This window comes from Dendrobates tinctorius, unplaced genomic scaffold, assembly GCF_039654945.1.
Source record: "Dendrobates tinctorius isolate UK_male_01 unplaced genomic scaffold, ASM3965494v1 ptg000022l, whole genome shotgun sequence".
Lineage (NCBI taxonomy): Eukaryota > Metazoa > Chordata > Amphibia > Anura > Dendrobatidae > Dendrobates > Dendrobates tinctorius.
Window position 1 is genome coordinate 26,594,632 of NW_027361690.1, and position 17,661 is coordinate 26,612,292.

General features: G+C 41.8%; 1 protein-coding gene across 1 annotated transcript in view; it reads left to right on the top strand.

The window, feature by feature from the left end:
* Window positions 1-3,356, top strand: part of WHAMM (WASP homolog associated with actin, golgi membranes and microtubules) — a 31,048-nt gene extending 27,692 nt beyond the window's left edge. The window contains exon 10 of the mRNA XM_073568521.1: window positions 2,703-3,356. Coding sequence (XP_073424622.1) covers window positions 2,703-2,983 — 281 coding nt within the window. The 3' untranslated portion in view covers window positions 2,984-3,356. The remainder of the gene's footprint in view (window positions 1-2,702) is intronic.
* Window positions 3,357-17,661: the final 14,305 nt, after the last annotated feature.

Genomic DNA, 17,661 nt, shown 5'->3' on the forward strand with positions numbered 1-17,661 from the left:
CCATACAGATCTATAGATATGGATCTTTTTATTTAGTGATAATTTTATTATCTTTTATCAAGGAGTTTAGCATTTAGCAATTTTAGCCATTTAAAAAGATTATACAACCCGTTAAGCAGATCATAATTCATAAATAGAAATCCAATGTATTTTTTTTTCTCAATATTTGCATTGGTGCTTATGTGTAACATTGGCTAATTTTAGTGAAAATATTGAACTTCACACGCTGAGAGCACAAGGTGCTTGACTTTCTCCTTCTGTGCTCTCTGCTATCCGTCTGTATTGGAAATGGCCACAGAGTGGGAGGAGGTTATACACAACAGATCAGAGTGGACAAATGGAAGTATCCAAGCTTCCAGGAGGGACCCATCACACAGGTTGTACTGTAGGACACAACATATTCTAAAGTGGAAGGACTCTGGGAGGGTTTCACAAACTTCTGGGTACCTGTATGGCAGTACAAGGAAAAAAAAGATCCTTGATAAACTGCAGAAGAAATCAGTCCCAGAATTAAGCTGTGAGCGCAGTGGCATCGTGTGTGTGTGTGTGTATATATATATATATATATATATATATATATATATATATATATATATATATATAATATATATACATACACACACACACACACAGCAAAGTCCAGCAATAACGTGAGAAATCCAGGATGCTGTTAAAAAAATTTTTGTCTTTCTTTTTGTTCATAAATCCATTAAAATACAATGGTCCACGTTCTGGACCGTGAAGAAGGCGGGTTTTACCGCTGAAACCCGTAGTCCTATCTGCACTACTTTCCTGCGTTATTGCTGTTTTGAACTGCTTGGACCATTGTATTTTAATGGATTTATGAATAAAAAGAAAGACAAAAAAATTTTTAACAGCATCCTGGATTTCTCACGTTATTGCTGGACTTTGCTTTGTCGTTGTTCACATTTGTATGGATGGACTCCTACATCCAGATCCGGGCACAACGGAGTTAACCAGGTCAGCTGAGGTCCCAGGTGGTTCACAGGAGTGAGCTGGTCTACATTGTTGGATATATATATATATATATATATATATATATATATATATATATATATAGAGATAGAACTCACATCCAGCATGTATTACTGCAAAAGACATGTCTACGTGGGAAAAGTCTTTAAAAATACAAACTGGACATCAGAAGGTTTGAAAATGTAGTTTCCACTTATGTTCGATCCAAAACTTTTTTTTTTAAACTCTAGGTAACCACTAACGTGAAGAAATATTTGTTACGTTACGTGGTGTCCATAGCCTTTAAAGCGAACCTGTCAGCACTTTTGGCCGATATAAGATATGGCCACTGCATTTCAGGGCTTATCTACAGCATTCTATAAGGCAGAGCAAATTCCTGCAGCGTGCAGGCGCTGGGCGCCTCTGACCTTTCCCGGCACCTGTGCACTGCAGTACTTTGCTCTGCCTTCAACAGGGCAGAAAAGGTACGCCTGCGCAGGAGCGTGATGCCGGGGAGCCATGAGCCAAGCAGGAGGACGGCGGCGCAAAAAGATGGGAGGCGCCGGACCCAGACCTGCGACACCCATTGGACCGGACCGCCCTGCAGGTGAGTATAATAAGTTATTTTTCTCATCTTTCAGGTTGGATCGGGGGCTTATCTACAACATTATAGAATGCTGTAGATAAGACCTGAAAAGCAGTGGCCGCATCTTATATCGGCCAAAGCTGCTGGCAGGTTCCCTTTTTAGTAATGTTCCAGGTTAGCATAAAACATTTACCATTGTCTAAGGAAAGCGTATAAAGTATACTTGGTGCCCCCTTTCGCTTATTTTATTGCTGATCTACTACTTTATTGGACTCTCTCATTTAATCTACAATGGCATCAGTGCTTCTGAGACTACCAGATGTGTGGTCAGTAGCCTGAGACGCTCCTCCGTGCTCAGAAGCCTCTTCTAAACATTCGACCTACTTTGCAGTCGCAATGTTATAGAGTTAAATGAGTTGAACAGATTAAAGTACGTATTTGTAGGAAACTATTCTGACTTGAAATTTTTTCAACCTTTAATAATTATGGGGTTAGAAGAGTCCAGTGGGCGGTCCAAGTGTGATTCTGCATGCGCGCCTATACTGGGAACACTATCAGATGGCTGTTTGGTTACTCATTATACTGGTTGTTCCTATTGATAACCTGCAGCCAAGGACATGCAAGTAATTATAAAGAAACAAAAGGCGCTATCCTCTCCTTCCCTGGGTACACCTGAGAATCTCCGCTACAGCGCACAGTATTTGGTCACCGCGCTGTCGACGTGACACCAGTGTTGCCGCTAATGCCAGTCGGTGAGTTCGGAGGCTCTGCCCTTTCGGAGCCAATGAGTGCATTGATTGGCTGTTGACGTGACCTCAGTGCAGCAATCAACGCCTGACACCAATAGCTGTAGCGGAAAGTTGCCAGGGGGCCCAGGGAAGTAGAGTGCATTGTGGTATGTTTTTTATATAATAACCTGCAGTTGGGAACATTCATTCCTTGAAAGGGAACAATCCCTTGTTATAGACATAATTATACAGTGATTTTAGGATCTACCTTTTGTATTTGATGAAACTTTAACAATGATGTCACATTTGCAGTAAAAAATATAGATATGAAGTAAATGCCGTAATAGACTCCATTTTACATTTTTGCAACTCAGAACACGTTCATTCCTTTTATTTCAATATATTATTTTTAGGCTCCATGGAAGAGGTGTTGGCGTCATTGAAACGAAGTGAAAATCTCCTCCGTAGGGTGGAACAACCGCAGTCCGCAATCACCAGTGTAAATGACAATATTTTAGCAGCAATAAGACAAGGAGTGAAACTGAAGAAAGTGCAAAAAGATCCTGCAACTAAAGAGCCAGAAAATGAACTTGAGCGGAGTATAAAAGCCGCCATGCAACGGATGAAGAAAGTATCTGCTGACTCCGATGACGAAGAGCAAAGTGACTGCGTTAGTGGTGAATGGGACAGTTAGGGGGGGATACTCATTTCACGAATTTCTGAAGACTCTCCTTTTGACACTAATCTTACGATTTAACATAAAGCTCATCACTCAGACAATAGCAATGGCTCTCTTTAGCAGAAGAGAAATAACATTATGGGAGCATCATAACTTCTGTGCCCATCCAACAGTATTGTTCTGCTATGAATAGGCCAAAGGCAGCATTTACTACTGGTATGGCAGTCATTTCTGGCTGAACGCATGTCGCCGAGCTCCAGAGTCTTCCTTATCAAGTTCATGTCTATCTATAAAAAGCACTGGAAATTGTTTTTGTAATTTAGAACCTTATTTTAAGTCTTCATAATTATAAATGTACAGTCTGCATTAAAGGGCTGCTTGATACAGATGTTTTACAGTGTGATTGAATGGTGTGTGTATATATATAGTTGGGTCCAGAAATATTTGGACAGTGACACACACTTTGGCATTTTACCTGCTAACCAAAACATTCAAGATACAGTTGTATAATAAGTATGGGCTTAACCCCTTCATGACCTTGTGATTTTTCCGCTTTCGTTTTTTGCTCCCCTTCCTCCCAGAGCCATAGCTTTTTTTTATTTTTCAGTCAATATGGCCGTGTGAAGGCTTTTTTTTTTTTTTTGTGGAACGAGTTGTACTTTTGAATGACCCCATTGATTTTACCATATAGCATACTGGAAAATGGGAAAAAATTCCAAATGTGGTTAGCTGATTTTTTTTTTTTTTAATTGACTATATTCATTAAGTGCTAAAACTGACCTGCTAATATGATTCTCCAGGTCAATACGAATACACAGATAGCAAACATGTATAGGTTCTTTTTTGTGGTATTAAGTGGTGAAAAAATAACTTGCTTATGTTGCTATTTTTCGAGATCCGTAGCATCTCTTTTTCATGATCTGATGCTGGGTGAGGGGTTTTTTTTGCGCTTCCAGCTGGTGTTTTTATACCATTTTGAGGTAGGTACAATGTTTTGATCTGTGAGGTGATGAATCTGTCAAAAACGTAACTATGGCATTTCAATTTTTTTTCGTTAAACCGTCTACGGATCTGATTACTTTATATTTTAATAGATCAAATATTTCTGAAAGCAGTGATGCCAAATGTGGTTTTTTTTCTTTTAATTTTTTTTTTTATTTTCAATGGGGCAAAAGGGGAGTGATTTTAAATTGTGTTATTTAAAAAAAAAAAAAATAAATAAATCCTTTTGCCAGTGCTATACATAGCAGTTCTTTAACTCTGCTATGTGTAGCAGAAATCACAATCTCCTATGAATGCCGGCCACGAGCCAGCGGTCACAGGAGTATCCTAATGACAGGTCTTGTGCAGATTGTGCAGACCCCCAGCTGTCATGACTACCCATGACCTTTGTTTGTTTTTTTTTAGTTTTTTTTTTTCTTCACTTGGTGGAAAATAAGCACTGTTAGGGCTTTGAAACACATGGTGAATAAAAAGTCTTTTCCTCATAATTTCTGAATTGATTAACTCCAACAGTGCAGCCCACCTACGTTTTCATCCAAATGGATCCAATGTCTGAATGAAAAATGTCACACCAGCGCTGAATTAACACACAGCTAAGTTGAAAGCCGCTGGCAAAACAAGCAGATACAGTGTGCTCTCTGCCAAACAAAAGACACAAAATGAATGAAAAGTTTCCGCGCTGACAACGCTGTGTGGCCTGAAATAGTGAATGCACAATCTGCCAAAAGATGCAAATCGGGGTACTCACTGGTGTTCCTTGTAGGGTGTGTTCATCTGCTGGATTGGGTGTAGTGAAAGACCTGTTGGTCCCTTTTAGACTATTTTTACTGTGGTGAAATTGATGCCACTTTGGTGTCTGCCAATAATTTTTGGAAATGTAAACACTCCTGGTTGGGTGTCCATCTGTTGGATTGGATGTAGTGAAAGACCTAGTTGGGTCTTCTTCATGTGTGTTGCCTGTAGCAGTATGCCTCCGAGACCGTCAGGCCTCCACTTCCTTGGACTCAACTACCCGTGTTACAATCCTTAAATTTTTCTGACAATGGTAGTCTACAAAACTGATATTTGTGCCACCTGAGTGTGGCTCAGCATGAAAGCAAGTAGAGGCATGTGGTATCAGGGCTCCTAGAAAAGGGGGCCTACACCAATCCCACACCCACTTCGTCTTACTTTGATGTTGATTTGAACGCTGTGAATGCTGTCCCAGACCCTGATACCTCATGCCTGGCTGATTGCTGCAGTTCCATGCTGCAATTTGCACTCTAGGTGATTTGAGGCCACGTTCTTGGTGTCTGTCCCTCATTTGATGTGTTTTGGCAGCATTTGGGGCCATTTTAAGGTGTTGTGCATGCTTTTGTTTTTGCCTCCCATTGAGGTGAATGGTGTTTGGCGAATATTCGACGAATTTATCAGCGAATATTGCAAATTCTGCAAACGTAAACCGACCATTGAAATATTCATTCATCTCTATAAATAATCACAGAATCCTTTCCATGGTAAAAGAGAAAAAACCTTCACAACATCCACCTAAATGAAGAACACTCCAGGATGTGGCTGTTTATGTATCAATGTCTACCATAAAGCTAAGATTTCATGATATCAAATACAGAGCGTTCAACACAAGGTGCAAACCATTATTCAGGCTTAAATATAGACAAGGCTGATTAGACTTTGTCAAAAATCATCTAAATAAGCCAGCCCAGTTCTGGAAAAGCATTTTTTGGACAGATGAAACTAAGGTCAACCTGTACTAGAATGATGGGAAGAAGAAAGTATGGAGAAGAATTGGAATGGCTCATGAGCCAAAGCACAACACATCCTCTGTAACACATGGAGGGAGGCAGTGTGATGACCTGGGCAGGCATGGATTCCAATAGCGCTGGGTCACCAGTGTTTAATTACGTGAAGCCAGAAGCAGCAGGATGAATTCTGAAGTGTACAGGGTAATACTTTCTGCTCAGATTCAGCTAAATGCAGCAATTTTGATTGTCCATCTGTATTGTGAAGTGACCTTCAATGACCCAAAGCATACTTCAAAAACAACCCAGGAGCTTTTAAGGCAAAGAAGTGGAATATTCTTCAATGGCCGAAAAAATCACCAGATTTCAACCCCATTGAACAGCATTTCACATGCTTAACCCCTTCCTGACCTATGATTTGCTGGTATGTCCTATCTTTCTGGAGCTGCCTGCAAATAGATCTACGAATACATCATGGCGATCATGAGGATCTGTGCCCACATGATTGCTGCCGGGAGTTCAGCTTAAGTAATCACTGGCTCTGGTTGTTTAACCCTCTAAATGTCATTGGTTCAGATCTTCGTATTTAGAAGGCTAGGAGAGTGGGGGGTCTCCCTCTCTTACCTGATCGGCACCCCCGCCATCACTGGGTCCTGATGTTTGCCATGACAGCAGGGGATCAAATAATAACCTTTTGGACTGCGGTCTATGGAGACCCCATTAGACCATGCCAGGAACATTGTCTAGAAGATGTTCCGCCAGTGTAATACTGACATAGGTCCAATGTATTATCAGTGATCAGAGTAATAAAAGTTGAAGTCCCATAGAGGCACTAAGTAAAAATGTTAAAAAATTTGTAAAAAAAATCTAAAAAAAATGCCACTAAAAAATGCGCATATTTCTGTAAAAGCAAAACAAAAAAGTATTTATATTTGGAATCATCACTTCCAGAACAACCCGATCAATAAATGTCACACTATTTAACCCCTGCAGTGATAAATTGGGGTTAAACAATGTGGTATCGCTGTATTTGTACTGACCCGAAGAATGAAGCCGTTATCACTTTTACAGGCTTGTACCCATCACCGTGAAAAAAACATCCGATTTCGGTATAAAAAAGTTTCACGAGTAACATGCAAGTGTCATGTGATTTTCATGCAAGTACGACCCAATTTTAACACCCCGCATCCGATTTACATCTGATTTAGGCTGGTTTCACATTAGCGCATTTTATGCGCACGCACGGCCGGGGGTAGCTCCGCCCCCGATCCGGCTCTCTGCCCGGCGTGCCCGCCCCTTGCCTGTAGCGCCGCCTCCTAGCGGACGGCGGCGCCTGCGATCGGCGCACCCTATCTTTAGCATAGGGTGCGCCGATCGTGCGCAGGTCGTGCGCTAGTTGCGCTTTGACCTGCGCTGCGCACTTATGACGGTGCGCCGTGCGCGCCAAAATCCGAAAAGTTCGATTTTGGCGCGCACGGCGCACCGTCAAAAGTGCGCAGCGCAGGTCAAAGCGCAACTAGCGTACGGCCTGCGCACGATCGGCGCACCCTATGCTAAAGATAGGGTGCGCCGATCGCAGGTGCCGCTGTGCGCTAGGAGGCGGCGCTACAAGGAAGGGGCGGGCACGCCGGGCAGAGAGCCGGCTCGGGGGCGGAGCTACCCCCGGCCGTGCGCGCGCTGAAAATGCGCTAATGTGAAACCGGCCTTACATGCAAATGTTTATCCGATTGAAATGCTGATGTATTATGGAAGCCCAGGTTGCTTTGATAGCAGCCTTCAGCTCCTCTGCATTGTTGGGTCTGGTGTCTCTCATATTCATCTTGACAATACCCTATAAATTCTCTATGGGGTTAAGGTCATGCGAGTTTGCCGGCCAATCAAGCAAAGTGATACTGTTTTTTTAAACCAGGGATTGGTACTTTTGGCAGTGTGAACAGGTGCCAAGTCCTGCTGGAGAATGACATTTCCATCTACAAAAAGCTTGTCAGCAGAGGGAAGCATGAAGTGCTCTAAAATTTCCTGGTACACGGCTGCGCTGACTTTGGTCCTGATAAAACGTAGTGGACCTACACCAGCAGATGACATGGCTCCCCAACCATCACTGATTGTGGAAACTTCACACTAGACCTCAAGCAGCTTGGATTGTGTGCCTCTCCACTCTTCCTCCAGACTCTGCGACCTTGATTTCTAAATGAAATGCAAAATTTACTTTCCTTGTGGAGTGTGTCAATGACTGCCTTCTCGACATCTGTCAAGTCAGCAGTCTTCCCCATGCTTGTGGAGCCTACTGAAACAGACTAAGGGATCTTTTTAAATGCTTAGGAAGCCTTTGCAGGTGTTTTTTGTTAATTAATCCTATTTACTGAGATTGGGTTTTCATTGGCTGTAAGCCATAATCATCAACATTAACAGAAATAAACACTTTAATAGATCACTCTGTGTGTAATGACGCTATATAATGAGTTTCACTTTTTGTATTGAAGAACTGAAATAAATTAACTTTTTGATGATATTCTAATTTTGTGAGAAGCATCTGTATATGAGAGATTACATAGCTATACAGAAAAATAGATACAAAAAGATAATTTATATCTCACTCATTTATATCTAAGTGCTTTGTGTGTGTGTAGTTTACTGTACCTTTTTTTTTTTTTTTTTTTTTTTTTTAAATTACTTTTGTGAAAAAAGGCGTGGGATCCCCCATGTCCTTTGAAATGCCGGCAATTCATCTACTGTGTACAGCAAAAAGTAAAATCACAGCGTGACACGACAGAATAGATATATACATATTGAATAGATAGATATAAAGGTGTCAGTGATGTATATAATTAGTATAGTGCTTGTGTAGCTTACTGTACATGTATTTTTTTTTAACATACTAAATTATTTTTTGAAAAAAATGGCGTGGTATCCCCCAACATTTTATTAACCAGCAAAGGGAAAGTGGACAGCTGAGGGCAGATGTTTATAGCCTGGGAAAGGGGTAATATGTGGTTATTAAAACTGGAGACCCCCACCAAAAAAATGACATGGGGTCCCCCTATATTTAACAACCAGCAAAGGCTAGGCAGACAACTGCAGGCTGATATTAATAGCCTAGGAAGGGGCTATGGATATTTGGATATTGGCCCCCTTCCAGACTAAAAACATCAGCTCTCAGCCACCGCAGAAATGATGCATCCATAAGATGTGCCAAATCTGGCAGTTAACATCGCTCTTCCCACTTGCCCTGGTGCCATGGCAAGTGGGGTGATAGTTGGGGGGGTTGGTGTCACCTTTGTATTGTCAGGTGACCTCAAGCCCAGAGGTTAGTATTGGAGCGGTGTCTCTAAGATGCCCCCATTACTAACCCTATAGGGATATTGTATAAAAAAAAAAACACACCCAGAATGAAGTCCTTTTAATTGAAAGAATGACACAGACTCCTTTAATGAATCTAAATTAAACCATGCTCACGTCATCACCCAGTCCACTGGAGCAAATGTCCTCTGTAACAGAATTACAATAATAATAATAATCCTCACCTGTCTGCCGATAAGATGATAATCCATTTATCCCGCTATGGGTCTAGCTCTGCTTCATCTAGATCGCAGGCTGCATTGTTGCATGATGTGACTATACAGCCTGCCATCCAGCAGAGACACTAAGCAGTGCTTGCTTGCTCAGTGTCACCCAGTGAATCCTTTTCACCTCACTGAAATCACAGCAAGCGTGAGAAAGTTTGTTCACTTGCGGTGCCATCAGAAAGGTCCTGGGAGAGTGAAAGTTTTATTGTTCTGGATGAATGTGTCCCATGGATTTGTGTCTTTCTGCATCAGCTTAGGAATGTGCTCTTCAAACCATTTGGGGCATCAGGACCATGGACCAGACCTCAATCACAGGACAAAAACATTTTCACACTCCTTATCTATGAACTGTTCCAATATTTATAACCACAACTGTTTATCCTCCTCCCATAATGATAGTTCTGCTTCACATCTCTTATCTGTTGCATTATTCCTGTGCCCAGTTGTGTATAAATATGTGATTCTTCAGATTTTGTATTAGTCTATGCCTGATGAAGTGACCTTAGTAGTCTGGAAAGCTTGCAATGTGTTACCTTTTAATGGCTAACTGAAAAAATGGTATCAACCACTGAGGACCCTCATCTTAATATTTTTCTATCTACTAGCTAACACGGTACGAAGCTTATATCCTTCCTAGATTATCTTCTGGACTGACTTGCTTTATTTTGTTATATTTGTGTCTTCTTTTTCCCCATACAAATGAAAGGCACCCCTACGTTGAGCAGGGGGTTGGGCCAGATAACCCAGGAGGTCCCTTCCAACTCTACAATTCTATGATTCTTTGAAATATTGCTATACTAAGCTCTAATTTAAAGGGAACCTGTCAGCAATTTTACACAATATCAGATATGGCCACTGCCTTTCAGGGCTTATCTACATCATCCTATAATGCTGTAGATAAGCCCCCGATCCGACCTGAAAGATAAGAAAAATAAGTTTTATTATACTCACCTGGCATCACGCTCCTGCGCATTCGTACTTACAGTCTGGAAAAAAAAAATATTTAGTCAGCCACCAATTGTGCAAGTTCTCCCACTTAAAAAGATGAGAGAAGCCTGAAATTAACATATGTAGAACACAACTATGAGAGTCAAAATGAGAAAACAAATCCAGAAAATCACCTTGTCTGATTTGGCAAGATATATTTTTCAAATTATGGTGGAAAATAAGTATTTGGTCACCTAAAAACATGCAAGATTTCTGTCTCTCACAGACCTGTAACTTCTTCTTTACGAGGCTCCTCTGTCTTCCACTCATTACCAGTAGTGATGGCACCTGTTTTAACTTATCAGTATAAGGCTGTGTGCACACGTTGCATTTTTTTTTGCATTTTCGCTGCATTTTTCCGCTGCGGAATCGCCACAAAAGCACAAAAAACGCATCCCATGCAATCCTATGAGATTCGGAATGCTGTGCTAATGCTGTGGATTTTTCCGCTGTGGAATCGCATAGCGGAAAAATCTGCAGCATGCCCATTCTTTTTGCAGAATCGCGGCGATTCCTCACCCATAGGAATGCATTGATCCGCTTACTTTCCTCATGTGACTATGCCCACCATGCGCGAAGTAAGCGGATCATGTGCAGATGGTACCCAGGGCCTGGAGGAGAGGAGACTGTCCTCCAGGCCCTGGGTACCATAATCCTGTAAAAAATAGAATAAAAATAAAAAATAGTGATAAACTCACCCTTCGGCGGCCCCCGGAGTCCTTCCCGCCTCTCACCATGCTCCTGGCATCTTCGGGTCCCAGTAATGCTTTCCGCGAATGACCGCGATGACGTTGCGCTCTCACGAGTGTGATGTCATCTCAGGTCCTTCACGCAAAGCACTACTGGGACAGGAAGATGTCGGGAGCGCCACAGAGCAGATCAGGGGCCATCGGAAGGTGAGAATAACAATATTTTTTATTTTTTTTATTATTTTAACATCCTACCTATCACATTCCAAGCGATGCTAATCGCTTGGAATGCGCAAGCATTCCGCAAGCGAAAAACACTTGCAAAACGTTTGTTTTCCGCTAGAAAAATGTAAGCGAATTTGCATGCGTTTTACCTGTGGCAGGAGTGTGGAAATCTTGTGGAAATTACCGCAGCATTTCTGCAACGTGGGTACATAGCCTAAAAGACACCTGTCCACAATCTCAAACAATCACACTCCAAACTCCACTATGGTGAAGACCAAAGAACTGTTGAAGGACACCAGAAACAAAATTGTAGCCCTGCACCAGTCTGGGAAGACTGAATCTGCAATAGACAAGCAGCTTGGTGTGATGAAATCAACTGTGGGAGCAATAATAAGAAAATGGAAGACATACAAGACCACTGATAATCTCCCTCGATCTGGGTCTCTACGCAAGATCTCACCCTGTGGGGTCAAAATGATCACAAGACGGTGTGCAAAAATCCCAGAACCACCCAGTACATGTCTGGGCCCGTCTGAAGTTTGCTAGAGAGCACTTGGGTTATCCAGAAGAGTTTTGGGAGAATGTCATATGATTTGATGAAACCAAAGTAGATCTGTTTGGTAGAAACAAAACTCGTTGTGTTTGGAGGAGACAGAATGCTGAGTTGCATCCAAAGAACACCATACCTACTGTGAAGCATGGCGGTGGTTTGCACGTTAATGACCGGGCAAATTTTTACAATTCTGACCACTATCCCTTTATGAGGTAATAACTCTGGAATACTTCAGTGGATCCTGGTGATTCTGAGATTGTTTTCTCATGACATATTGTACTTGATGTTTGTGAAAAACAGAAATTTGTCGAAAATTTTGCAATTTCTAACTTTGAATATACATGCCCTTAAATAACAGATGTCACACAAAAAACTTAATAAGTAACATTTCCCACATGTCTACTTTACATCAGCACAATTTTGTGAACCAAAATTTTATTTTGTTAGGAAGTTATAAGGGTTAAAAGTTGAACAGCGATTTCTCATTTTTACAACACTATTTTTTTAGGGACCACATCACATTTCAAGTCATTTTGAAGGGTCTATATGATAGAATATGCCCTCCGTTCTACAAATGACCTAAGATTAACATCCCCCGTAATTTGAACCTCGCATCTCCGTCTCCAAGACTTCTCTCGTGCTGCGTCAGCTCTCTGGAATGCACTTCCCCAGACGATCAGACTGATACCTAGCCCCGACCTATTCAAGCGTGCTTTGAAAACCCATCTCTCCAAACAAGCCTACCACATCAACTACTCAGTAAACTACCTTTGCCCTGTTCCCTCCTTCCAAATATTCTGAATCTGCACCCTACTATTCAACTTTCTCCACACCCTCCATGCACACGATAACTGCACTTAATACTTGACTATTGCACTTAAACACACGGGCTGATGACCGGATCATGCAGCTTTATTTGAAAATCCCTATTTGTTATAATTGCCAGACCTGAAATAACAAGCACTTTTCACCTACTGTGTCCACCCCCATTTCCTTGTAGATTGTAAGCTTGCGAGCAAGGGCCTCACTCCTAATGTCACTGTTTAAATTGTCTTAACTTGTATTGAATTTATTGTCTGTACATGTCTACGCTTAATTGTAAAGTGCTGCGGAATATGTTGGCGCTATATAAATAAAAAATTATTATTATAGAAGATACCCAAAAGTGACAACATTCTAAAAACTGCACCTCTCAAGGTGCTCAAAACCACATTCGAGAAGTTTATTAACCCTTCAGGTGCTTCACAGGAATTTTTGGAATGTTTAAAAAAATAAATATTCAACTTTTTTTCACAAAATGTCTACTTCAGATCTTTTTTTTTTGTATTTTACCAAGGGTAAAAGGAGAAATTGAACCCCAAAGTTCTTCAACAATTTTTCCTGAGTACGCTGATACCCCATATGTGGGGGTAAACATGTTTAGGTGCATGGCAGAGATCGGAAGAGAAGGAGCGCTGTTTGACTTTTTCAACGCAAAATTGGCTGGAATTAAGATCGGACCCCATGTAGAATCAGTAGAATCATAGAGTTGGAAGAGACCTCCTGGGCCATCTGGTCCAACCCCCTGCTCAAAGCAGGATTCGGTAAATCATCCCAGACAGATGTCTGTCCACCCTCTGTTTGAAGACTTCTATTGAAGGAGAACTCACCACCTCTCATGGCAGCCTGTTCCACTCATTGATCACTCTAACTGTCAAAAAGTTTTTTCTAATATCTAATCTGTGTCTCCTCTCATTCAGTTTCATCCCATTGCTTCTAGTCTTTCTTTGTGCAAATGAGAATAAAAATGATCCTTCTACAATGTGACCGCCCTTGAGATATTTGTAGACAGCTATTAAGTCTCCTCTCAGTCTTCTCTTTTGCAAGCTAAACATTCCCAAATCCTGCAACCTTTCCTCATAAGACAGGGTTTGCAGACCGGTCACCATTCTGGTCGCTCTTTTCTGAACTTGCTCCAGTTTGTTGATGTATTTTTTAAAATGTGGCACCCAAAACTGGACACAGTATTCCAAATGAGGTCTGACCAAAGAGGAGTAGAGGGCAATAATGACTTCACGTGATCTAGGCTGTATGCTTCTGTTAATACATCCTAGAATTGCATTTGTCTTTTTGCTGCTGCATCACACTGTTGACTCATATTCAGTCTGTGATCTATTAGTATACCCAAGTCTTTTTCACATGTGCTGTTGCTTAGCCCTATTCCTCCCATTCTGTATATGCTTTTTTCATTTTTATTGCCCAGATGTAATACTTTGCATTTTTCCCTTTAGAGATCCTGATGTGCCTAAACAGTGGAAACACCCCACAAGTGACACCATTTTGGAAACTAGACCCCCAAGGAACTTATCTAGATTTGTGGTGAGCACTTTAAACCCCCAAGTGCTTCACAGAAGTTTATAACATAGAGCCGTGAAAATGAAAAATCATATTTTTTCAACAAAAATTATCTTTTCGCCCCCAATTTTTTATTTTCCCAAGGGTAGCATGAGAAATTGGACCCCAAAAGTTGTTGTGCAATTTCACATGAGTACACCGATACCCCATATGTAGGGAAATACTACTTTTGAGGCACAGTGCAAAGCTCAGAAGGGAAGAGGCACCAAATTGGAGTTAAGATTTTGCTGGAATGGTTTGAGGGTGCCATGTCACATTGGCAGAGCCTCTGAGGTGCAAGAGCAACAGAGACCCCCTATATTTGAAATAATTTTGCAAACTACACTCCTCAATGTTTTTATCTAGGGGTGCAGTGATCATATTAACACCACATGTGCCTCACAGAATTTTATACCACTAAGCGGTGAAGAAAGAATAAATTAAATTTTTACCACTAAAATGTTGTTTTTTACCCCAAGTTTTTAATTTTTCTAAGGTCTAATAGGAAATTTTTTTTTACAACAAACTGAGGTCCATTTATTCCTGAGTGCGCCAATACTCTAAATGTAATCAGGAAATATTTTTCAGACACAGTGCAAAGCTCAGAAGGCAAGGAGCACCAGATTTTACTGTTATGGTTTGCAGGTGCCATGACCCACTGGGAGAGCACATGAGGTGCTAGAACTTCAGAATCCCCCCATAAGTGACCCCATTTTATGAACTAAACCTCTCAAGGAATTCATCTAAGGGTGCAGTCATCATATTGACACCACGGGTGTGTCACAGAATTTTATACCATTGGGCAGTGAAGACAAAATAACTACATTTTTAACACGAAAATGTTATTTTAGCCAAAGATTTTACGTTTTCACACAAGAAGTGGGTAAAAATGGCAGCAAAATTTGTCCCACAATTTCTACTGAATGTGGCAATACCCCATATGTGGCTATACAGTACTACTTAGCCATGCGGAGAGACTCGGGAGGAACGGAGCTCTATTTGCCTATTCAAGTGAATGGGTCTTTGCACGTCAGTGTGTTTCCACGGACTGTGTGTTCGTGGGCAAAACACACTGACATGTCTTTTTTTAATGTCCACACGGGCCACAAAACGTCCCGCACAGGTGCACACGCATACCACACATGGATGGGGATTTCCTAACAAACAGGCAATCCCCATATGTATTCAGGCTGGCGAGCAGCCGCAAATCATGCAGCTACGGCGACAGAAACGAAATCTCCAAGCACATCCAAATACTCGGAGATCACCGGAGCATGCTCGGGAAATCTCGAGTAACGAGTATTCTCGCTCATCACTAATTATGACCACATAGAATCGTAGAGTTGGAAGGGACCTCCTGGGCCATCTGGTCCAACCCCCTGCTCCAAGCAGGATTCGCTAAATCATCCCAGTCAGATGTTTGTCCAGCCTCTGTTTGAAGACTTCCATTGAAGGAGAACTCACCTCTTCTCGTGGCAGCTTGTTCCACTCATTGATCACTCTGTCAAAAAGTTTTTTCTAATATCTAATCCGTGTCTCCTCCCATTCAGTGACCGAATAATACCACAAACAAGGAACAAATACTGCCACTCTATGTCCGCTGTTTTTCCCTACTTCACCACAACCCAGCTTTAACACTACAGCCTTGAATAACTAGTCTCCTTTTCTAGTTCAGCGGTTCCGCTTCCTATTTCTTCTGCTACTGGCGCGCTGTAACGTACAGTTGGGACCCTTCACTAGTCTTAGTACGCAATCCTTTTTAGGCCCGTTACCTTCAGTATTGTAGGCTAGGTTATTCCCAAACATTAACTGTAAATGTTCCTTACACTATGCATTACATGCATTATCTTACATTACTACACATATCTAATGCACAGCACAATACATATTATATCATAATAAAGTACATCACACAACAATAAAACGTTTTCTTCAAAGGGGAAACGTGAGCAGCATGTCCATATCCCTACATACATCCCTGACGTGTCTTAAGATCGGGGTGTCTCCTCTATGGTCACAGATTTTTCTTTTAAATTATCTTTTGGTTTTCCCAATATATTCAAATGGCAGGTGCATTTGAATAGCTAGATTACACACATGGTATTGTAATTGGAAAAATGTAGACATCTACCATATTTGAAGGTTCCCAAACTTTTATTTACTAACTCTGTTCCAGGTTGTTTGGGGGATGTATATGCATTATGCACCAGTTGATCCTTAACTGAGCCAGCAAGGTCTAAGAGGCTTCTGCCAGTGCAGCAGTGACAGGTAGCGATGAGCAAACTTGTTCAGAAAACATTCGCCAATCTCAAATTCACCACGAACGTAGCACATTTGGATTCGTGTTCGGTTTCACAATCATTTTTACTCAGTCTGCAAAATTCGGTCACAGTTTGGTAAATCATCATGTTATTACCGGTACTTTGGCTAGGATATTGGTGCTGTATGATGAGCCGGGGGAACATGTTAGAGGAGCGACGGGCTTTTTTCTTTTCCACTTAAAAATTGTTAGGCCTAATATTGGGGTCTGCCAGGAGACCCAATTAGCTAATCCAAATTGTTTGCGATAAAATTGAGTTTCAGAGACAAATGAGACAGCCAGATTTCCACTTAAAAATTGTTAGGCCTAATATTGTATTGCAGCCAGGAGGCCCAATTTGCTAATCCAAATCGTTTGTGATAAAACTGTTTCAGTGGCAAATCAGGCCAGATTTCCTCTTAAATATCGTTAAGGGCATGTCACACTAAGCGATATCGCTAGCAATATTGCTATAACTTGTGATGTTATAGCGATATTGCTAGCGATATCGCTGTGTCTGATACTTACCTACAACCCGCTCCCCTGCTGGTTATCGCTGATCGCGCGAGAACAGGCTGGACCGTTTCTCATCGTCAGCTTCCTGCGGCGCTTCCTGCTGTGACGACGAGCGACGCGTGGAGCTGGGCGGGAGGACGCAGGATCGCCTGGTGTGACAGGTAAGTAGCGACCCCCTTCCCCAGCGATGTCGCTAGTGAGATCTGCCTGTGTGGCAGCTCACTAGCGACCACTTAGCGATGTACCAGCAATCCTGACCGTGTCATATCGCTGGTCGGGATCGCTGGTACATCGCTAAGTGTGACAGTACCCTTAGGTACAGCAGTGTTGTTCAGGCACACTATCTAAGAAAATAAATAGTGATTGTTCATTTAGTGACAAGTGACTGACAGATGTGGGTCTAAGGTTGTGAATCAGCAGGGTACAAGACATGAAGGCTACTTACAACATGTGAGAAAAAGCAAGGTCGTGATGGAAGGGGGGGGATAGGCTTGATGTTCGACTTATACATGGGTTAGGTGTTAATGAAAACTCAATTGAACAAACACCATCTCATTCTACCCAAAGACCACTGACAACAACTGTTACTGGACGGGCTACTCCACTTCCTTTCTTTGGCAGCTGCAGAGTGGTACACCTTGTAGATGAGGCTTAGAAAGAGCATGTGCTCCAGTGGAAGGCAAACACTGAATCATGTGGCCTCTCCTCCTCTTCCTCCACCTTAACATCACATACCATACAATC